The sequence below is a fragment of the Corythoichthys intestinalis genome, chromosome 22 (genome assembly GCF_030265065.1).
Source record: "Corythoichthys intestinalis isolate RoL2023-P3 chromosome 22, ASM3026506v1, whole genome shotgun sequence".
NCBI lineage: Eukaryota > Metazoa > Chordata > Actinopteri > Syngnathiformes > Syngnathidae > Corythoichthys > Corythoichthys intestinalis.
This window is the reverse complement of record NC_080416.1, coordinates 8,725,272-8,749,613: the sequence shown is the minus strand read 5'-3', so window position 1 is coordinate 8,749,613 and position 24,342 is coordinate 8,725,272. Positions and strand designations below refer to the sequence as shown.

General features: G+C 39.8%; 1 protein-coding gene across 1 annotated transcript; it reads right to left on the bottom strand.

Moving 5' to 3' along the window:
• Positions 1-3,803: 3,803 nt before the first annotated feature.
• Positions 3,804-14,244, bottom strand: trib1 (tribbles pseudokinase 1). The gene is made up of 3 exons (XM_057828592.1): positions 13,789-14,244; positions 10,700-10,992; positions 3,804-5,640 (listed from the first exon to the last, which is right to left on the bottom strand). Exons 1-3 carry the CDS (start codon positions 14,077-14,079, stop codon positions 5,193-5,195), a joined length of 1,032 nt encoding a protein of 343 aa, XP_057684575.1. The 5' UTR covers positions 14,080-14,244; the 3' UTR covers positions 3,804-5,192.
• Between the last annotated feature and the right edge of the window lie 10,098 nt (positions 14,245-24,342).

The following is a 24,342-nucleotide window of genomic DNA, read 5'->3' as shown; positions in this document are numbered from 1 at the left end:
ATGAATTAATTTTCAAGCTGTAATTAACTCGATTAAAAATTTTAATCGTTTAACAGCCCTATTTTAATTTTGTTCTTTCATCACAATAGATTGGTTCATTCACCTTTCAAAAACCAGAAGCCATTCATTTACGAATGTGATTGCACTTTAGTTTACATTTTTAATTGTTCAGATATTAAGATATGAATGAGGCAAAATAATATGCTTTTTCTCTCAAGTATATTGTTATAATCATTTGTTTCGGATGTACTGTAATTATTTTCTGTATAAAAATTAGTTTTGTGTTCAAAAAGTCTTTTTTTCAAACTTGAGTCTTGAAAAAGAGGGGGTCATCTTATAATCAGGGCCGTCTTATATTCGGGCCAGTACAGTAGTTGTCCCCCAATCCAGAGGTTGTGGGTTCGATTCTCTGCCCTGATGAACTTGCCTAAGTATCCTTGAGCAAAATACTGAACCCCACATTGCTCCTGGTGCTGCGTCACCAGTAGGTGGATGGCGATGTAGTGTAAAGCGCATTGAGCGACTTGAAAGGTAGAAAAGCGCTATGCAAGTATAACACCATTTACCATTCCTCGGGTCGAATTGATCCAAATAAACCTCAGTGAAGTTGGCCCCCCATCAGACGTAAATTCAGAGAAAAAATGTCAGTCGTTTGTGCTGCTTGTGTTTTTGAGATATTAACAATTCTTTTATAGGTCAATCTGAGGTCAACTAGCCCCCCATTTTGATTAAAAATGACTAAAAATTGAATTGTTTGTGCTACGTTTGCACATGTTCAGTGGTTCTTAACCTTACTAAAGGTACCGAACCCCGCAAGTTTCACATGTGGATTCACTGAACCTGTCGGAATTAGATAATCAAATTTTTTCCAATTAAAAAACAATATATCCATGCTAGCAAGCTAATAATTGAGCAAATTCCTGTTCAAAATTCTTCTCATTTTGACAGCATGTTTTATAAACGGGTCAAAATTTCAGACCACGCTGCCCATTGGTATGTTGTATTCCCTCAAACCAAGTGCGAGTCAAACTTCCACTGAGCAAACCAGTTCCTCCTCCCATCAGATCGAGGACTAGCAGTTCAAAGAAAGGAATTAAGCCTGTAAATTGGCAGCAAGCCAGTCTAAAACCTAGTCTAAAAGCCACTTAGCCTAGATTTAATCAACGTACGAAAATAGGGCTCTGCGTTTCTTTACTTTCGCCGAACCCCTGGGATTCGATCGAACCCAGGTTAAGACCCACTGCGCTAGTTGTTGGGACACCCCTCTGTTAGCGACGTACGCTTCATCAGCCGCGACGGAGTTGCTACGATTGACGTCATCGCTTGAAATGAATATCTCAATAGCTCCAAACAATAGCAGCGCGAACAAATTTTACAGCACAAATGATTGAGCCAAGTTTTAGTCATTTTTAATAAAAATGATGACCTTAGATTGACCTATAAAAGAATAGTTAATTTGTCAAAAACGATAGCAGCACAAACAAATGACACAATTTCTCTTTAAATTTGCTTCTGATGTGGGGCCAACTTCATAGAGCTAAAAAACACTGGTAACAGGAGCTTTAGTGCCATTGACGACGGGTCATTTCATCCTTCTGTGAAAGAGTGTAGACGTCCAATAGCTCCCAAGAGTTAAGCGCTTGCAGGTTGTTTAAACAACGTCTGTTTGGATAAGGTGTTTACCAAACATTTGCGTGTTAGCTGCCATTATAGATGTCCAATGGAAGTGAATGACTGTGTTTTGCGGCCCCCTTCATCTTAATCCCATCACAATGCGTTCATTGTTCCACCTTCAACTAATCTCTTAATTTTTTCCTTCTCAAGATTAGTGCAGGAATTTGCATCTGTTTCTTTGCATTTTAGAACCTTTTAAACACTTAATATTTGCTGGTAATGTTTGTTCTCGTGACTAATACAGCGTGATTGCCTTCAGGCAAGGGCGCAGGTTTGGTCTCAACATTGGTAAGGCTGATATAACAACATAACCTGCATTTAAACTTTTTGCTGAGGATGGCATACTTGTCTCTTAGCAGCTTCCTGCGCACGTTTTGCAAGGTTAGCAAGTTCACACAGCTTAATGTTATGCTAACTCTGAAGCAGGTCAGACTTTCAGTAGCAAAATTAGTGGTGTGTTAATCACCTCCACAACATTGGCGCCTTTTTACATTACTTACAGTGGCTGTTGCTCCTGCTGCTGTTGGTCGAAAAAAATGTAATATCCCTCCTCTTCGGAGGAGGCGGCATACTGTTGAAATGTATTTGTCGGGTCTGTTTGTATGTGATTGGCTGTTGTCGTGACCTCCCCCCCAAAAACAAAATGTGCATTTGAGGGGAAAAAATGGACCGGCACATTCAGCAAGTGAAAAGGGGTAAATGTAAGTCTGAACCGTTGACTTCATAATGATATTGACTGGACACATTCTCCAGATACTGCGCCACGCCTTCAAGTAGGGGGCCGTCCCACACCCCGCTTCAGTCGGTCGTAGTCGGCCGCTGTTATTCTCAAACGCATGCAGTGATCCAACGCCGGACTTAGGTTGGGAAAAAGTACGAAAGCTGTACAGCATACAAACGGGAAAGATTGTTTCAGTAGTGTTTTGATCAAGGATCCAAGGTAATTATCAGATTTTTCGTACCATGCATGCATTTTGAAAGTGAAACGTGAACAAAATCAATGGGAGAAATTAACCGCTAAGGCAATGGCGTCATAATTCGCAATATTTACGTAAAATAAATGCTAACTGCCAGTTTTTTTGCTTTTAACCAAGAATCGAGACAGTTTTACGTCCATATCTATAAAGAATTCAGGGATTTAAACATTTATTCACAAGAATTTTCAACGGAAAAAGCTCTTTGTAGTGATAAGGCAATGCCACAGTGGCTAAAAGACAAGCTGCACATTCGACATATTTACGTAAAATGCTAACTGCCCGCATTTTTTGCTTTTCACCAAAAATCGAGACTGTTTACAACCATATCTATAAAGAATTCAGGGATTTAAGCATTTATTCACGAGAATTTTCAACGGAAAAAGCTCCTTGTGGTGATAAGCTGGCGCCACAGTGGCTAAAAGACTAGCAGCACATTTGACATATTTACGTGAAATAAATGCTATCTGTCCAGATTTTTTGCTTTTAACCAACAATCTAGACTGTTTTACATCCATATCTATAAAGAATTCAGGGGTTTAAGCATTTATTCACAAGAATTTTCAACGGAAAAAATTCTTTGTCTTTGTTTCCACTCGGTCAGCTTTGATGGAGATAGGCCTCCTATTAACTGGCCCCACGCCCCACATTCCGTCAATATATTATGAAGTCTATGGTCTGAACATAATGGAAATAATTCACATGATAATGGTCGTGCCAATTCTATCCTTACAACGTAAGGGAACACAATCTAAATTACCTGAACGCATTATATAACGTTGCTTAAAAGTTGGTGAGGAAAATTTGAGCATCCTGAAAAATTGGTAGTGTTATATCCCAACCGTCGCTATGCAAACCTACGCCCTAGCCTTCAGGTGTTGTCTCTCGCTTTTTAGACAAGCGGCAGGTGGATTTTTATTTGGCTGAAGAGTGCAAAAGAAACAGGAAGTGGATATCAAAACAGTAAAAGCTACATAAACTACTTTTTGGTTTTGTAGTTCCTGAAATCAAAATGTTGATGAGAAGTTCCCTGGAAAGTTCCTTAAATTTAAAATGACATTTTTTAAAATTGCCGCAAGAGGGCAGCAGAGTGCTGTCTGTTTATTTTAGTCTATAGCGTACGCTTTGTTTTTTTAAAAGGGAAGAAACAAGTCATTTTGGAAAAACATATTTATTCATCTATAACACTCATTTGAAATATACAAATATTTACACCTGAATATATTTCAATAGTGATTTTAATGCTGCCATTTTGTCTCACGCGCACACACTTTATTCCCAGTGCAACAGGAAGTGCACTTTCGTCATCTTTACTGCATGGAAGCAACTCTTTTCACATGGGAAAAAATGTACACGTATCTTGAATCTGCATTCAACGAATAAAAAAAAATACCTAACATTGTTTTTAACAAGTTAATGAAGAGAAAATGCAGGATTGTACCATTGTCGACTGCAGTTTTATGTCCTCACAGTTGACACTCTTGTTGCTAGTTTTTTACAAACTAAGTATTTTTAAACTTTCTGAAAAACAACAAACAAATGCGTTTGTTTTATCAGTTTCCTCAGAGGGAAAAAAAAAAGTACCTTAACTGCTATTTTGAATGGAGGGGGGGGAAATAACACCAAAAACAATTGTTTTTGTTGTTTCACATTTAAAACAAAGCTGGCAATTTGTAATTTCCCAGGCAATAAAGTTTTCAGGATTTTTTTTTTAATGTTTCCTTTTGTTTTAGACACAATTTTGTGTCATTATTTTGACTTTCCATCCGATTGACCGTTGTTTTTGTGTGTTTGAGACGTTTTCCGCTGCGCTATGTGAAGCTAGCATGAGGTCTTGGCTATTTCGTCTTAGCACCAACAATTAAAGAAAAACAAACAAAAAATGCCCGTACAGTACGCAGACAGTACAGTGAACCCCCTTTGGCATTTACAGATTTGTATGTTTGCATTTTTTTCTTCCGTTTTTAAACTTGAGTTACTTTGCCTAAAATCTTGGCTAATTGACCCTAGCCGTTAGCTTGACTTTGGCGCCATCTGGTGGAGTTTTGACAATGATAGCCATGTTTTTTTAAACAGGATAGTTGGCATTGAATATTGTTGGCAGCCAATGGTAATTCATGAAATAACATTAAAGCAGATATGACAGTAGCTGTGCAGTAGATGTGTTGAATTATTTTCAGTGTTATAAGTATTAATACGGCAAAGTTCCTGCATATTCAATATAAAACGGTTCATTTTGAAAGCAACGCTGGTTCTTCTATCACCGTCAACGAGTTAATGCTAAGAGGTGTTTTTAATAAGCATAAAGTGCGAGTGCAAATGTTGGTTTGCCCAGAAATGATCAGTCTGAATGCTTTTACTGCTTTGGACAGTCATTAATTCATGTTAGTGTACATGCTAGAAGCATGTTGCTGATATTCTGGTGATTTTCCGCTTTAAGTGCTTCAACCGCCATCTTGTGGTGTCCAGTTCAAACCCTTTTAGGGCATGTTTGCTTATTTTCCCCTTTGGGGGTTCACTGTACACAGGAGGGTCCTTTTTTAGTCAGCAGAGTAGAAGGTCGTCGTCTTCTACGTGAAAAGACGGCACCGTTTGCTCGGCAGGATTAGCTTCCGTAGTCGGGCTTCGGAACCACGGGTGAGCTAGCAATTCGGAGGCTGTCAGTCTTTCTGACGGTTCCTTCCGTAGAAGGTTCTGGACCAGGCAGCGCGCACCGGGCGAGAGTCCCTCGGGCAGGCAACAGTGTCCCCGTCGGATCTTGGAGAAAAGCGCGGCTGGGTCGGCGTCGTGGAAAGGGTAGCGGCCGGCTAGCATGGTGTACAGCACCACGCCTAGGCTCCACATGTCGGCCATTTTGCCCGAGTAGGGTGCCGCTCCGCTGAGGATCTCGGGGCTGACGTAAGCGGGGCAGCCGTGGGTGTCGCACATGGCGTCGTCATTCGGGTCCTCTAGTACGCGGCAGTCCTCTAGGCTCTCCAGACGGACTTGGGTTCTGGTGGGAATGTAGAGAAAACCTGGTTAGCGCTTTGGCTAGTTGTGGGGCACATTGAGAACAGTTAAGTTAATATTTGACTTGGTGAACTGTGAGGGCTTGCAGCCAATAATGTTTGAGTGGCATTGACACCGCTAGATGTCCAATCCAATCAATGTCAGTGGCTTTTTTTGCAACATGGGGCACATCAGGAATTGCCCCAACATGACATTGTATTTTTCTGCCATTTTATCACTCGCTTTGTGATATTTCAATTCGAATGTGGGCAAAACATTATCATGGAAGGGATATAGTTATCTAAAAACTCTTGACTCCTTAAATGCCATTGATGGCGATAGATGTCCAATCCATGTAAACTTGAAAATCTATCACTGTCAATGATGTTGAAAAGGAAAATACTAGCATATACTCTGATACAGTTGTTCAGTAAGATACAATAATATTAGCCATTTATTATTCCAGTGAGTATTGCCATATTATTTGCCGTTTTTTTGTTAAAAATATTTAACACTTAAAGCTTGGACAATTTGCCGTAATTTTCACACTATAAGGTGCAGCTGAGTATAAGCCGCCATTCACCAAATTTGACATGAAAACTGCATTTGCTCATAGATAAACTGCACTGGACTATAAGCCGCAGCTGTCCTCACTGTATTATGGGATATTTACACCAAAAGATAACTGGAAACACTTTGACAGCGCAATCATAAGACCAAATGAACCACCATGAAGCTTCATTACTTCAAGAAGCTTCATTTGGCAATCACTGCTCCCTTGGAAACACTTGTTGCCCACATACCTCCTAGCATGCATTGCAGCTATATAGATGTAAATAATGATTAAAATTCATGTCCTTTGCTAATTATGTCCTCAGTTACTGTTCCAGTTGTTTCATTAATTGCTAGTTATGGTATTTGGTAACACTTTATTTGACAGTGGCGCCATAAAACTCATAAGACCTTCATAATTATGACATGACACTGCCATGGGCATTCATAGATGCTTATGGCAGATTTTGTTTTGTGTCATCCGGCAAATTATCTTGCCTTTGAATGGATGTAAAAGATCCGAGCTGGACATAAATTGAGTTAGTGACATAATGTGCCGGATGACACATAATGACATCGGACGTAAGCATTCATCCATGCCCTATAAGCTGCAGGATTCAAAATGAGGGGAAAAAAGTAGCAGCTTTTAGTGTGAAAATTATGGTAGTTTTAATTTTTAGTGACCTATCAGCCACTTTGCTTGCAAGTCCCTGTTCAAATGGATTAGTACTTCTGTAGCCGTCAATGAATTAACGGCACAAACAAGTGACAATCGAGCTGCCAGGCTGAGCTTTTTTCTCACTGACTGGAGCCAACAAAAAAATCCGACATGCGGCCCACTAGCCCCCCTTTTGTTTCCTCAGATTGTGTGTTTGCACTGTATGACTCATCGTTCTGCAGACGCGTAGATATCGCGTCTCTCGCTGTCTGTTGCCGTTTGTCTGCCGTGACCTCCATTTAAAGCCGGTCCAAGAGGCAGCAAATTTTCCCCAAAGTCTGAATTCATCTCATTCATCCATTCGCTACCCATCATATATGAATGGATGCACGACAGTGTTGCAGATTAATAATTAATTTTGTGTTGTCTGGCTGCTTGTAGTACAACAGAATGGTGGGAGACGGACGTGAAAATGTGCCTCCACAAGTACAGAACCTCCTACTCAACGTGTGCCCACACATACACACACATGGGCGGCCTGTAGAGAGCATCTGCCGCCATGTTTTTTCTGTGGGACGCTTCATTAGGCACTCCTGCACCGTTCCAGTGGAAGGCGAAGCAATTTGGTTGTTTCTGTAGTTAGCATGAGTATGAGTGTACAGTACTTCAGACACCTCATTAGGCCCCTCTGCAACATTCCAATGGAGGGCAAAGCGATTTGGTTGATTGTGTTTCTGTAGTTAGCATTAGCTCCTAGCATGAGTTTGAGTTTACAGTACTTCAGACACTTCATTAGGCACCCCTGTACCATTCCGATGGAAGGCAAAGCAATTTGGTTGATTGTGTTTCTGTAGTTAGCATTAGCACCTAGCATGGGTTTGAGTGTACAGTACTTCAGACACTTCATTAGGCACCCCTGCGCCATTAAAATGGAAGCAAAAGTGATTTGGTTGATGTATTTCTGTAGTTAGCATTACCACCTAACATGAGTTCTAGTGGACAATGTACACTTCATTAGCATTTGACCTTTCCAAGGTCAAAAGATACTCGCACACTAAGAAATGAATGTAAATGTCAGATTTTGGCCTCCATTCAGAATTTCCTTTTTCACATTTTAAGGGTTTTTACTTTGTGCACTATGCCTTAGAAGTTTTTTTGCCAAGTCTGTTATTTTGTCATTGTGTAATCATGCTAATCATCAAACAATCTGGCATAAATAACCACTCTGGCTGAGGAAATGATAAGTAGAGGATTAAAGATGTCCCGATCGATCGGCGATCGGGTCTGATCACGTCATTTTCAAAGTATCGGAATCGGCAAAAAAATATCGGACATGCCTTTTTTTTAATATATATACTGTATATTTTTTAATTAAATCGTTTTCTAATGGTATTTAACGTTACAGACAAAATGTCTTACACTCATCCAGAGTCTTTAGTTTTGGCTTAAAGTAGGGCTATCAAATTTATCGCGTTAACGGTGGTAATGAATTTTTTAAAAAATTAATCACGTTAAAATAGTTAAAGCAATTAACGCATGCACTGCACGACCCACTCACGCATTGTCGCGTTCATTCTATAATGGCACCGATTTACCTATATATATATATATATATATATATATATATATATAGTGCTAAAAGGCAGTGTAAAATGAGTAGAGTGAATTTTGGCAGTCTTTGGAGCCTTTTTTTAATTGGCTTAAGCCTTAAAATCCCTCTCTCATTATTTAGAAATATTATGGGAAAGCAATGTGGGGAAGAAAGGTAGTAATTGATCTTTTTCTTAACACTATGTTATTTCCCAACACAGAGAAGATACAGTATATCAATTGGTGCCAATATGCACAGTCATGGTTGCACTTCCCATCATGCATTTGGGCATGGCTACAGTATCATTTACTGAAAGCTCAACAAATACACTAGATGGCAATATTTAGTCACAATATACAAAGTCACATTTATCCTTTAAGAATTACAAGTCTTTCTATCCGTGGATCCCTCTCACAGAAAGAATGTTAATAATGTAAATGCCATCTTGAGGATTTATTGTCATAATAAACAAATACAGTACTTATGTACTGTATGTTGAATGTATATTTTCGCCCGAGTTTTATTCATTTTTTTCTTAATGCATTGCCAAAATGTATATGATCGTGAAAAATTATCGAGAATGATTGGAATTGAATCGGGAGCAAAAAAAAAAAAGCAATCGGATCGGGAAATATCGGGATCGGGATCGGATCGGGAGCAAAAAAACATGATCGGAACAACCCTATAGAGGATGTTTACTTATATATTGCTGAGGGTGGCATTTGTGGAGAGCAAAGGTAGCTTTGCAATGACCGATTATTAAAAGAATTTTTAAAAAACGTGGGTTTTTTCCATTAAACTGTAGTAATTATCTCGTTTCCTTAACCCCTCCTCGTAAGATCTTATTGGGATGAAAGAAATCCAAGTTTGACCCTTGACAATGAGTAAAAAAAAAAAAAAAGAAAATCATAAATCTGCACCACCATTTAGAACTCCATTCACATTTCAAAAGATTTTAATTGTCTGTGCACTAGGAGTGTGACATCATATCGAAAAGGTGATACATCTCAATTAGTGCTGCAACAATTTATCGATTAACTCGAGTAATTCGATTAGAAAAAAAGATTCGAATTAAATTTTACTGCTTCGAGTATTGGCTTAATTAGTGGCGTTGTAATGGTTTGTTTTGAAAGTGTTTGCATTTAGTTTTATTGATTTGGGTGGATACACTGCCCTCTAGTGGCGACAGGGAATATGATAACTCATTTCACATGGCTGAATCCAGCTGCTCCCTGTTAAGACCAACATAAGCTAAGTTTTTGTTCGAGCTAATATTTTTTTAATGCATTCGTAACTTAGTTTATCGGTATATTTACCCATTTTTTGTGGGAATATGTGTTTGAACTGTTTGAGAGCATTGTAAAAAAAAAAAAAAAAAAAAAAGGCATTTTATAGCATTTAAGTTAGCAGACATTTGCTATGCAAGTTAGTTCTTTTGTTATACTTAGATCCTCATTTATTTATTTTAATACCGTTTGAGGCTCAGCTCCGGTCTTTTCATTTTTTATTTTCCTTATCCGATTACTCGATTATTCGAACTAACCAGTTCATCAATTAATCATCTACTAAAATGGTTGATAGCTGCAGTCCTAATTTCAATACTTTGTAGCCCAAAAGGTTATCGATATACTTCCACCAGGAATCGATATATCGCTTTAAAAAGGTGTTATTGTTAAAAAAACCAACCGGTTGCGACCAAATTTTTCCATTAGAATAGTGTCTATGTTAGCTCACTGGCGGCCATTGACGGCACAAGACATCCAATTCATTTTGACTGAATTGGACGTGAAGCGCTGTCAATGGGACTGAAATTAGAGCATTCGCAGGCAGTCTTGTGGGCATTTAAAGGTTACTTACTGTTGATTGAGTCACTTCCTTTTCAGTAACCCAAAATCAACAAAAGGTGATGCGTCAATGCCCCCAAAATCAACAGGAAGTGACGCATCAATGCCCCAAAATGAACTCATTGCCTGCCACTGACGGCCATAGACGTCCAATCCGTTTGAAGTGGGAGAGATGGCAGCGAAACATGACGTCTACTAGTGATGAACTCATTCCAATTCACAGAAGAAAGATCTTTCATTTGGTATTTATGTAATCTCACTGATGATCAAACAAACTGGGATCCCCTCCCCAAAAAACACCCTGGTTGAGGATGATAACTAGATGTTAACATATAACCCACTCAAAACTAAGCTTTAAGCGTTTAAAAAAAATAAAAAGACAATTTAGCTAACAAACTCATGTATCAGGTCATCTTACCTCTTTTCGTCGGCGAAGACAAATTTGCGCAGCTTGAGGTCGCCAAGCACGACGCCCGCCTGGTGGCAATGTGCCACCGCCTCCGCCATCTGCCGGAAAAGCACCCGGGCTTGCGTCTCGTCCAGCCGCCGTCGGCTTTTGACCAGCGTGTGCATGTCGCCAAAGTCTTTATCCAGGAAGATGTAGGCCTCGCGCTCCCCCAAGATCACCTCCCGAACAGCGGACACGTTCCGGTGGGGGGGCACTGCCCCGTAGGCACGGATCTTTTGTTGGTACTCTGCCATGCTGAACACCTGAGTGGGGAAAAAAATGCTATAAAATGTTGGCATCTGGGACCGGTGTGGCTATTCAACTCATAATCTGGGTGGTGAATTCATTATGTTAGGACGCGCAAAAACAAAAAAACAACAACTCAAAACTTGAGTCTAAAATACAGTGGGGCAAATAAGTATTTAGTCAACCACTAATTTTGCAAGTTCTCCCACTTGAAAATATAAGAGAGGCCTGTAATTGTCAACATGGGTAAACCTCAACCATGAGAAACAGAATGTGGAAAAAAAAAATGAAAATCACATTGTTTGTTTTTTAAAGAATTTATTTGGAAATCATGGTGGAAAATAAGTATTTGGTCAATACCAAAAGTTCATCTCAATACTTTGTTATGTACCCTTTGTTGGCAATAACGGAGGCCAAACGTTTTCTGTAACTCTTCACAAGCTTTTCACACACTGTTGCTGGTATTTTGGCCCATTCCTCCATGCAGCTCTCCTCTAGAGCAGTGATGTTTTGGGGCTGTCGTTGGGCAACACGGACTTTCAACTCCCTCCACAGATTTTCAATGGGGTTGAGATCTGAAGACTGGCTCGGCCACTCCAGGACCTTGAAATGCTTCTTACGAAGCCACTCCTTTGTTGCCCTGGCTGTGTGTTTGAGATCATTGTCATGCTGAAAGACCCAGCCACGTCTCATCTTCTATGCCCTTGCTGATAGAAGGAGATTTTCACTCAAAATCTCTTGATACATGGCCCCATTCATTCTTTCCTTTACACAGATCAGTCGTCCTGGTCCCTTTACAGAAAAACAGCCCCAAAGCATGATGTTTCCATCCCCATGCTTCACAGTGGGTATGGTGTTCTTCGAATGCAATTCAGTATTTTCTCTCCTCCAAACACGAGAACCTGTGTTTCTACCCAAAAGTTCTATTTTGGTTTCATCTGACCATAACACATTCTCCCATTCCTCTTCTGGATTATCCAAATGGTCTCTAGCGAACCGCAGACGGGCCTGGACTTGTACTTTCTTCAGCAGGTGGACACGTCTGGCAGTGCAGGATTTGAGTCCCTGGCGGCGCATTGTGTTACTGATAGTAGCCTTTGGTACTGTGGTCCCAGCTCTCTGTAGGTCATTCACTAGGTCCCCCCGTGTTGTTCTGGGATTTTTGCTCACCGTTCTTGTTATCATTTTGACGCCACGGGGTGAGATCTTGCATGAAACCCCAGATCGAGGGATATTATCAGTGGTCTTGTATGTCTTCCATTTTCTAGTAATTGCTCCCACAGTTGATTTCTTTACACCAAGCGTTTTACGTATTGCAGATTCAGTCTTCCCAGCCTGGTGCAGGTCTACAATTTTGTCTCTGGTGTCCTTCGACAGCTCTTTGGTCTTGGCCATAGTGGAGTTTGGAGTGTGACTGACTGAGGTTGTGGACAGGTGTCTTTTATACCGATAATGAGTTAAAACAGGTGCCATTAATACAGGTAACGAGTGGAGCCTCGTTAGAAGAAGTTAGAGCTCTTTGACAGCCAGAAATCTTGCTTGTTTGTAGGTGACCAAATACTTATTTTCCACTCTAATTTGGAAATAAATTCTTTAAAAATCAAACAATGTGATTTTCTGTTTTTTTCCCCACACTCTGTCTCTCATGGTTGAGGTTTACCCATGTTGACAATTACAGCTTATGTTAGATGTCATTAAGTGTCGTCCGGCAAATTATATCCGTTCAAAAGTGAGATAATTTGCCGGACGACACAAAATGACATCCTTCATAAGCATACATTAATGCTCATGGCAGTGTCATGTTGTAATTATGCTAGTCTAATGGCGCCACTGTCAAATAAAGTGTTACCAAATATCATAACTAGCAACTATTGAAACAATTGGAACAGTGAAGAAATAATTTGCACAGAACATGAATTTTGATTTTTACATCTATAACGCTGCAATGCATGCTAGGAGGCATGTTGGACAGCAACGGTGTTGACAGCAGGTAGCAGCAGAGGTTCTGTCTCCCTAAAGGGAGCAGTGATGGCCAAATGAAGCTTATGAAGCTTTGCAGCCAGTTGGTTCAAAGCTTAATGGTGGTTCATCTGCTCTTATGACAGTCGTATGATGCCACTGTCAAATAACGTGTTACCAGTTAATATCTTTTGGTGTAAATATCCCATAATACAGTGAGGAGTGCTGCGGCTTATAGTCCAGTGCGGCTTATCTATGAACAATGTCGTTTTCGTGTCAGATTTGGTGGTTGGCGGCTTATAGTCAGGTGCGAAAATCATGGATAATTAAAAATAATAATAATAATAATAACCAAAATAATCACTTGCCCTTTAAAGGGTTAAAAGTCTTAAGTGTCAACTTTTGAATGGGTGTCCACTCGAGTGACCACTGGCCCCGAAGTGAAGCTGTGAATGCTCAAAACCACTTGCAAAAGGAAGCATGCCTGCAGATATGGCATCACTTTTTGTTACATTTGAGTTGCATTTCAGTACTTTTCGCAAGAGAACACATGAGTCACGAGCGCGTGAAGCATTAACTTTAATAACCAACAATACGGCCTGCGGGGCTCAAAGTATGAGCGCACGCACATACTGTACTGTATGTCCCACTTTGCGTTCTATCGCGTCCATCTATCTGGCATGTTCGCATTTCCGATGTGTCACAACATGACGTGTGCGCCAATGAGGCACCGTCGAAGCGACACGAGTGACGTGACGCACGATCGCTTGCGTGACAACGTCGCCAAAACAGCCGCTTGAGCAACCGCCATTCACTGCCGAATTGCACAATGCCCTCTCGTGCACGCGCCCTACCTTGCATAGAAGCTCGTCGCCGGTGTCGACGTGCACGGCGCGGCAGTGCTCGGCGGAGGGCACCAGCAGGAAGGCTCCGATTTTGGACGGCCCTCGCTGGGTGACGGTAGACGGGGTGGTCGCGGCGGCGGCGGCGGTCCCGAGGAGTCCTCCGTGCGCGTCCCCGCTCTCGCTGCTCAGCCTCCGGGCGCGCTTGCTCGGAGGCTGCGGCTCCGAGTCCGAGTCCAGCCGCTTGTGCGTCGCCCTGGACGGGCGCACGCAGGGCGCAGCGCCGCTCCACGGTACGCTCATCCCGGTTCGAGTGTGGAGGTGGAGGTCGCAAAATTACAATGGGGTCGTCATGGTACCCAGTCTCCTGGTAATCCCAAATTGTTTTAGAGGGGAAACGGAAGGACGGAAGGTGTGAGGTAGAGATGAGGGGAGACAAATAAAAAATGTGCCTCGCAGCCGGAGAGAGAGGCGATGAGTGAGGGAGAGTGAACGCTCAACGCCTTACCTCACTCTGGTCACAAGCCCCGCCCTCTCCCTCTCTCTTTTTCTTGCTCTGTTTCTCCTTTAACTGTATTTACAGGACACAAAAATAATGCTAATTTAGATCTACTACAACCCCTAGCAAAAAGTATGGAATAACCAGTCTCGGACGAGCACTCACTCAGACATTTTATTATGTTGAACAAACTTGAAAAAATAATCAATTTGTTCAAAAGTGCAACTAGCATTCAGAAACACTAAAAGAAATGAATAACAAACTTTGTGGTGGTCAGTAAATGTTACTTTTATAGATCAAGTGCAGGGAAATTGATATAGAATCACTCCATTCTGAGGAAAATATGGAATCATTAGAAACAAACAAAGAAATAACAATCAAAACACATCTCTAGTTGCACCACCTCTGGTTTTTATGATAGCTTGCAGTCTCTGAGGCATGGATTGAGGAATGGCAAACAGTATTCTTCATCAATTTGGTGCCAACTGTCTTTGATTGCAGTTGCCAGATCATCCTTGCTGGTCTGAGCCTTGCTGTGGACCAATTTTTTCAATTTCGACCACAGGTTTTCAATAGGGGTGAGATCTGGGCTATTTGCAGGGCATGGCATTGACGAGATGAGTCTTTCTCCAAGGAATGCTTTAACAGTTTTAGCTGTGTGGCATGACGCATTGTCATCTTGGAAAATAACAAACATATTTTCAATGAAAGGATAAGAAAGCTGTCAAAAATTTCAATGTAAACTTGTGCATTTATTGAAGATTTAACCCCAGTGCCTTTGCCTGACATGCAGGCCCATATAATCAAGGACTGAGGGATTTTTTTCTTCAGGCAGTCATCTTTGTAAATGTCACTGCAACAGCACCAAACAAAAGTTCCAGCATCATCACCTTATCCAATGCAGATTCTTGACTCACCATTGAAAATAACCTTCATCCAGTCATTCACAGTTCATGATTGCCTCTCCTTAGCCCATTGCAGTATTGTTCTTTTCTGTATAAGTGTCAATGATGGTTTCCTTTTAGCTTTCCTGTATGAAAATCCCAATTCCTTTAGGCGATTTTGCACAGTTCTGTCACATACCTTGACTCCAGCTTCCTCCCATTTCTTCATTTGTCTTGTTGTACATCATCTGTTTTCAAGACGTATGGCCTTTAGTTGTTTGTCATGACGTTTGGATGTCTTCCTCTGTCCACCAGGTACACATAACTTTAACAACCTTGCCATGCTGTTTGTACTTGGTCCAGATTTTTGATTCAGCTGACTGTGAACAGCCCACATCTTTGGCAAACATATGTGTGTAGTGTTACCTTCTTCAAGAAGTTTGATAATCCTCGCCTTGGTCTCGAGACATCTGTCTTGTTGGAGACATGATTCTTGTGAATCCACTTGGTCCAGCAGCCCTCCAATGTGTGATAACTGCACTGTTTTTAACTGCTGACTAACGAGCAGATCTAATCTGAGGCAGGGGCCCAATTAGGGAAAGGAAATTGACTGAGTGTGTCTGTATTTTCTACTCAAAATGGAGGGATTCCATATTTTTTTTCTTCAGAATGGAGTGATTGTTTTTTCCCTGCACTTGCTCTATAAAAGTAACATTTACTGACCACCATAATGTTTTTTATTCATTTCGTTTAGTGTTTCTGAATGCCAAGGAGTTGCACTTTTGAACTAATTCATTATTTTTTCAAGCTTTTTATCTGAGTTTGTTCTATATATTAAAATGTCTGAGTGAGTGCTCATCCGAGACTGATAATTCCATAGTTTTTGCTAGGGGTTGTACAATAAAGTGACTTTTTAATTTTTTTCTATTACTGCATTGGATTTTGTACCCACAGATTACTAATTTGTGGGTACAGATGACTAAACTGTACCCACAGATGAGTGACCTGGGTACAGATTACTAAACTGTACACATGGATTAGGCTAGGTTCATACTGCAGGTGTCAAAGCACAATTCCGATTTGTCGTTTTTTTGGCGTGCCCATTCTGACTGCCTTTGTCCATTGAGACTGAAGACGACACATTACGAACATGCAACGGAAACTATGACGCATTTTAGTCTCGTTCTCGTCAGACGAAAACTGTTATTCTTCTCGTTATAATTTAGTCTCCCAAAACACGTTTTTAGCTCGTTGTCGTGTTGTCATCGTCATGAAAAAATGTGCGTTGACGAAATATTTTCGTTACTCTCATCGTTGACGAAAACAACATTGCTGGCAATGCTTTTCTTTTTTAAAACCATTACAGGGCATTCATTGAACTTATTGGCTGCCACTGATGGTGTTAGATGTTAAATCCATTTTGACAGTCAAAGTGGCATCAATGCGTTCACTTAGCTTGGGGGGGGTCAAATTTTAGAGTGCGACTTGGGGCCTTTACCAGTGTGTATTTGTTTTTATTAGGGCTGTCAAAATTATCGCGTTAACGGGTGGTAATTAATTTTTTAAAATGAATCACGTTAAAATATTTGACGCAATTAATGTACATGCCCCACTCAAACAGATTAAAATGACAGCAGAGTTTAACGTCCGCTTGTTACTTGTTTTTTGGTGTTTGGCGCCCTCTGCTGGCGCTTGGGTCCAACTGATTTTATAGCTTTCAGCACCATGAGTGAGCATGATGTAATTATTGACATTAACAATGGCGAGCTATTAGTTTATTTTTTGATTGAAAATTTTACAAATTGTAATAAAACGAAAACATTAAGAGGGGTTTTAATATAAAATTTCTATAACTTGTACTAACATTTATCTTTTAAGAACTACAAATCTTTCTATCCATGGATCACTTTAAGAGCATGTTAATAATGTTAATGCCATCTTGTTGATTTGATATAATAAACTAATACAGTACTTATGTACCGTATGTTGAATGTATATATCCGGCTTGTGTCTTATCTGTCCATTCCAACAACAATTTACAGAAAAATATGGCATATTTTAGAGATGGTTTGAATTGCCATTAATTACGATTAATTTTTAAGCTGTAATTAACTCGATTAAAAATTTTAATCGTTTGACAGCCCTAGTTATTATTATAATTTTTTTGTCTTTCAAAGTTTGGTTTACGCATGTTTCTGTTACTCAAACTAATACTCACAGACTGCCACTGATTAAATGATTTTCTTCATCCCACCCATTTCAAATGGATTGGACGTCTATCACCGTCCATGACGCTGAAACATAATCATTCACGGCCAGCTCAAATAAAGCATATCCTGTCAGCGTCCTATTGTTGTCAACTCAAACAAGCGAGCGACATTTGAGGCAGCGTTTGTTATGTGAGCAAACATGACTCAATCTCCGTGGAACCCGCGAGGTGCGTTCAGGTACAATCGGCCGTACATGTGTGTTGTAAACAAGTGACGCAAGCGCCCGCCGATGCTGCACGGACGGCTTTGCTGAACTCTGAACTGTGGTGGGCGCAATGTGTCCAGCCAGAAAGTGGAAAGCCAGGATTGTGCAAGGTGTTTTTCCACATTTTTTTGATGGATTCAGTCACTGAGTGCAAAAGTGGACTGACTAACATGTAGTTTTTAGAGTAAGCATTGGAGAATGAATGGAGACAAGGCATATTTTTGGACTATTATGTGATGCAGGCATTCCTGACTCCACAGTTGCCGAACTCCATTATAATAATTTTTGGGTAGAGTAACTGTTACAAACGATAGGTGAAAAAAATGCATATTTCTTTAACAAAATTGATACTACAATGGACTAACTCCATTTTGTTCATTTTTATCGTACAGAAAATATCAAAATGAATAGAGAACAGGCATATTTTACGTTTTGTGAAGCAGGGTTCAGTAATTTTGCCAGTGCCAGTGACAATGAAAACGGAGTTAGTTAAAAATTAAGTGCACAAATATTGAGAAATAGTCATATTTTTGATGAAGACTGCTTTATGTCAATGTTCATATTAATTGTGACTTACTGGAGCAGTACATTACCGCACTCAGTATCATACATAGACATAAGGGCTACCCGTTTAAATTCCGGGATTTAACCGGGGTTCAGCGTATGCCTGAAAGGGGCTTTGGTTTATTGTATTTTAAAATGAAAACCTGCAAAGTGACAAACATGGACTTCGTCCACCAGAGTTGTTTTCATCAACGATGATGACAACGAAAATATTTCGTCAACGACACTTTTTTCATAATGATGATGAGATAATAACGAGCTAAAAATGTGTTTTGGTTAGACTAAAACATAACGGGACGCATGCCAGTTTTTGTCTGATAAGACGAAAATGCGGCATAGTTTCGGTCACATGTTCACAATGTGTGACATTCTATGTGTAGTAAATTAGCTTGCATCTTAGCATTGTCTGGTTGTGTCACTCGTGACTTGCTGCAACCCCCCCCCGCCCCCCAAGTCCCGACTAGGGCTGCAACTATCGATCATTTTAGTAGTCGATTAATCAATGAACTGAATCGAGTAATCAGATAGGGTACATGAAAAATTAAAATACTTGAACTGAGCCTCAAACAGTATAAAAAAATAAATGAGGATCTATGAACAAAAAAAGAATTGGCTAACTTACATAGCAAAAGTCCGCTAGCTTAAATGCTATAAAATGCAAATTTTTTTTTTTTTTTTTTTTTTTTTTTACACTGCTCTTAACAAATGTTTCGGACACATATTCCCCAGAAAAAACAGCCAACTATACCTATAAGCTACAACTGAATTTAAAAAAAAAAACATTAGCTCAAACAAAAACTTAGCTTATGTTGGTCGTAACAGGGAGCACCAGAATTCAGCCATGTGAAGTGAGGCAGACTAGAGGGGAGTGTATCCACCCAAATCGCCAAAAGTAAATGCAAACACTTTCAAAATAGACCATTACAGCCCAGCGCCACTTTAATTAAATGAATACTCGAAGCATGAAAATTTAATTGGAATCTTTTTTTCCTAATCGAATACTCGAGTTATTTGATTAATCGTCACAGCACGAGAGAACATGTAATGTTGCTTTAGCCATTAAAGGTCTGTGCTGAGTGATCATCAAACACTAAATGTTACTCGTAGCATTAGCATTCACGTTAGCAAGAGGCTAATGCTAACAGCGATCCAGGTAGGTAACATTAACATTAAATGAAAATACTTTAATGTATATGGTTTTCCTGCTTAGTGTGTGTAAAGTATAATCACCAAGTTGGTGTTGTCCTTGTAGATGCTACAATATGTGCTCGTCTGTCAATGTTCATTCGAAATACTACAGTAGTTGGAAACCTTTATTTTTGGAGTAACATTTTTTTAATTTCACAGACAAAAACATTTTTAGTAAACATCAACAAAAACTAGACAAAGACACATTTTGACATGACTAAAATATAACTAAGACTAATAAGTAGGGCTGTCAAATTTATTGCGTTAACGGGCGGTAATTTTTTGAATTAATCACGTTAAAATATTTGACGCATTTAACGCATGGACGGAACGACTGTTTACAATGACGCCGTTTTAGCACATTGAGAGCGAAAAGGCAGGGAAATGTAAGTTGACACAGGCGTTCATTGGACCGCGCCTTCTATTGGTTTAAACTTTGGCAGCCACTACCAACAGTCAGGGTTGCCCAATTTCCCATCATGCATTTGGGCGGAGCAGTAGACCATCTTTTCTTAACACACTTAATTGAACACAACACAGAACATGTTGTATACCATTTGCAGCCACTACTGACAGTCATGGTTGCCCAATTTCCCATCATGCATTTTGGCGGGCAGGAGACAATCTTTTTCTTAACACACTTAATTGAACACAACGCAGAATATGTTGTATACCATTTGCAGCCACTACTGACAGTCATGGTTGCCCAACTTCCCATCATGCATTTGGGCAGAGCAGGAGACGATCTTTTCCTAATACGCCTAATCTAACACAACGCAGAGCATACTGTATACCATTTGCAGCCACCACTGACAGTCATGATTGCCCAACTTCCCATCATGCATGTGGGCCGAACAGTTAAGTCGCTACAGTATCATTTAGTAAAAGCACAACAAAAATATTCCTATCTCTCAAAAAAATTAATGTTCACAAAAAGAAAAGCACTCAATGCAAAGAGAACTCCCCACTGTAAGTATCATTTTCCCAAAGACGAGGGCTGTCAAATACAACCCTGTTGCCCACTTTGTTTCAAATAAGATGAATGCTGATACTCTCAAATCCAAATTATATTCCTTCACTTTCTTTCCCCTAAATCACCTGACAAACACTAGCTCATGACCACATCGCCTGCAGAAAAATCATTTCAAAATCCTCATCGTCACCGATCACATGACTTCATTGAAATGGCTCCTCTACACTCGCGGATCCTCTTTATCGCCAAGCCATGGGGCTTTCCTGTTTTCAAAGGGAAGTGGGACGTCACCCGAAAACAACTTGCGCAAACTAATGATGTCACCGAAAATGCTCTGTGAGAAAAAGGAAAAACGGGAAGTGCTTATTTATGTTTTATTGCGCTTGTGTTAAACCTTCACTTTTGTGTCGTTGGCTGTTCAAAATACGCGATAGGCTAACGTTTTTCAGCGCTGGTGACGCGCGGCATTGTTAGCATTCCGATTCCTGCCCATTGTGACGACGGCTATCATAAACATTCTTGTGTGGCTACGTTGGAGCAGGAATGAACCTAGCAAGTGTCATACCTGAACGAATGTTCATTGGCCACTCCCAGTTCAAATGGATTTAGGGCTGCAGCTATCGATTATTTTTGTAGTTGATTATCGTTGAACTAGTTAGTTCGAATAATCAAGCAATCGGATAAGGAACATGAAAAATTAAAATACTTGAGCTGAGCCTCAAACGGTATACATTTAAAAAAAAAAATCAGGATCTATGTACAACAAAAGAACACTTGGCTAATTTACATAGCAATAGTTCGCTAGCTTAAATGCTTTAAAATGCTACTTTTTTTTTTTTTTTTTTTAATCGTATTGGCCCGAATATAAGACGGCCCCCTCTTTTTCAAGACTCAAGTTTGAAAAAAGACTTTTTGAACACCAAATTAATTTTTATACAGAAAATAATTATAGTACATCTGAAACAAATGATTATGACAATATATCTGAGAGAAAAAGCATGTTGTTTTGCCTCATTCAAATCTTAATATCTGAACATTTAAATATTAGGGCTGTCAAACGATTAAAATTTTTAATTGAGTTAATTACAGCTTAAAAATTAATTAATCGTAATTAATCACAATTCACACCGTCTATAAAATATGCCATATTTTTCTGTAAATTATTGTTGGAATGGTAAGATAAGACAAGATGGATATATATATTCAACATGCGGTACATAAGGACTGTATTTATTTATTATAACAATAAATCAACAAGATGGCATTAACATTATTAACATTCTGTTAAAGCGATCCATGGATAGAAAGACTGGTAGTTCTTAAAAGATAAATGTTAGTACAAGTTATAGAAATTTTGTATTAAAACCCCTCTTAATGTTTTCGTTTTATTAAAATTTGTAAAATTTTCAGTCAAAAAATAAACTAGTAGCCCGCCATTGTTGATGTCAATAATTACTTACACAATGCTCATGGGTTCTGAAGCCTGTAAAATCAGTCGCACCCAAGCGCCAGCAGAGGGCGGCAAGACTCCATAAAACACAACAAGTGAGCGTTTCACTGTACTGTCATTTAAATCTCTCTGAGCGGGGCATCTGCGTTAATTGCGTCAAATATTTTAACCTGATTAATTAAAAAAATTAATTAACGCCCGTTAACGCGATAATTTTGACAGCCAATATGTAAACTAAAATGCAATCACATTCGTAAATGAATGGCTTCTGGTTTTTGAAATGTAAATTAACCAATCTATTGTGATAAAACAAAAAAATGTCAATAACTGCATTAACCATCAAAGTGAAGTCTAACTGTAGTCTTGAATCAAATCTGAATAAGGAAAAACATTACAATAAAACAATGCAAACTGGTCAAACTTGAGAGTAGCTGAGATCTGTCATGACAGAACATCGTTTCAATTACATCTGGCGCCATCTAGCGTCGTGAATGGGGAGAGTAGCTGAGATTTGTCATGACAGAACATTGCTTCAATGATATCTGGCGCCATCTAGCGTCGTGAATGGGTATAATGTCTAGACTGCGAATATAAGACGCAATATTTCAATGCAAAAAAACACCGTCTTATATTCGGGCCAACACTGTAAAAATAAACCATTACAACGCCACTTTAATTAAATACTCGAAGCAACAAAATTTAATTTGAATATTTTTTTCTAATCGAATACTCGATTTAATCGATTAATCGTTGCAGCACTAAATGGATTGGACGTCTATCGCAGTGAACGGCTCTGAAACATGACTATTGAAATTGACCTTTTTCCATCCGTATCAGTCGATTTTTACGATTTCTATTCTTCAAAATGGCGGCTAGCCGCAATTTTTGACAGATTATTATTAGCCGTTTGTTGCTATTGTGCAATTTGGCTGTTATCATTAATAAAAGTGCTATGAGTCAGGGTTTCGTGACTCATTTTTCCCTTTTGGATTGCAAGACACCGCAAGCTAGTTGTAGCTTGCTTGTCTGTAATGTCCTTGTGATCCAAACAAAGAAATGTTTCGTCACTGGTGTTTACGATTCAAATGGATTGGACGGGTATCACCGTTGATGCAGGAAAGGGCGTTTCCATTATTTGGCTTGTGTTGTTAAAGCAGCTGAGAGTAAAAATACTCTGTGAAGACAAAAGTGGAGAATACACACTTCCCTTTGTGGTGATGTGTGTAGGTTGACATTCTTGTCGCACTTCCTCATTTCACGTCACTCTTTGTACAGTAGAGTGGATAAAAGTTCCCATGCAGATGTTGTGTTGATGGAAAAGTGGAATTGAGTGTGATTTGATGGTTACGAGCTAAACAGTCTAAAAAACTTAGAATGGATTTCCTTATTTCTTTTTCGGGATGAATCGAGTGGGGAAAAAAGTCAAATCGGATGAACACTTTTCCAACATGTTCATGGAATTTACCAGTAGCCAAAGCATCGTCATTTATACTAAGTGCATTTTGGGGCTGGCCAGAGGCGCAGCAAGGGTCCCCGGGGGCCCCAGGCAACAAGCAACATGGGGCCCTTCGAGCGTGTGCAAGTAAGGGGGGCAGTTGGACTTGGAGCAATAGCATATTTAATAAAAGTATAATAACGCCTCGGTCTCATTGAGCGCTTTTTAGGACACTAAAAGTGCCCGGCTTCTACTACATTAGGACATAAAACTACAGTAACATAGTACACTCACCGCTGTCTTGCTTCCTTTTCTCCTCTTCAGTTTTTTTCTCTCTTTTGTCGCTTCCAGAAGGATAACTTCTCTTCATTTTGGATATACGGCAATTAAAAAAAAAAGCCAAATCGCCTCTCACTCTGAGTCACGTGGGGGGGGGGGTGTAGAGCAAGTGAAGGGGCCCCTTCAGGGAACTTTGACACAAGGATTTCACTGGCACTGTCGTACTTGTCGCTGCGACAGTTCGGTAAAGCTGCGTGTGCTAAATCTGTTGGCCCGTCTGGGGGCCCTAGGCAATTGCTTGGTTTGCCTCTGGGGCTGGCATTGAATCATGTTTTAGTTGAAGTGAGAGTTTCTGAGGTGAGGTTATTTGAATTGAAATCTATTTTTAGGCTTTTCAAAGCAGTCTGTCTATTCAACTCAGTGATTTGGTTGCTACTATTTAGTAGGAACAATATAATCGATAAGTATTTTTGATTTTCAATTGACCTTTTAACCATGTTTACCCTAATTTTCGTACTGTAAGGTGCACCTGACTATAAGCCACCACCTACGAAATTTGACACGAAAACAACATTTGTTCATCGATAAACCGCACTGGACTATAAGCCGCAGCTGTCCTCACCGTATTATGGGATATTTACAACAAAATATATTAACCGGTAACACTTTATTTGACAACAGCATCATACGACTGTCAAATGACCAGATGAACCACCACGAAGGTTTGAACCAATTGGCTGCAAAGCTTCATTGCTTTAAGAAGCTTCATTTAGCCATCACTGCTCCCTTGAGGGGGGGGGGGGGGCTGGACAGTCAACC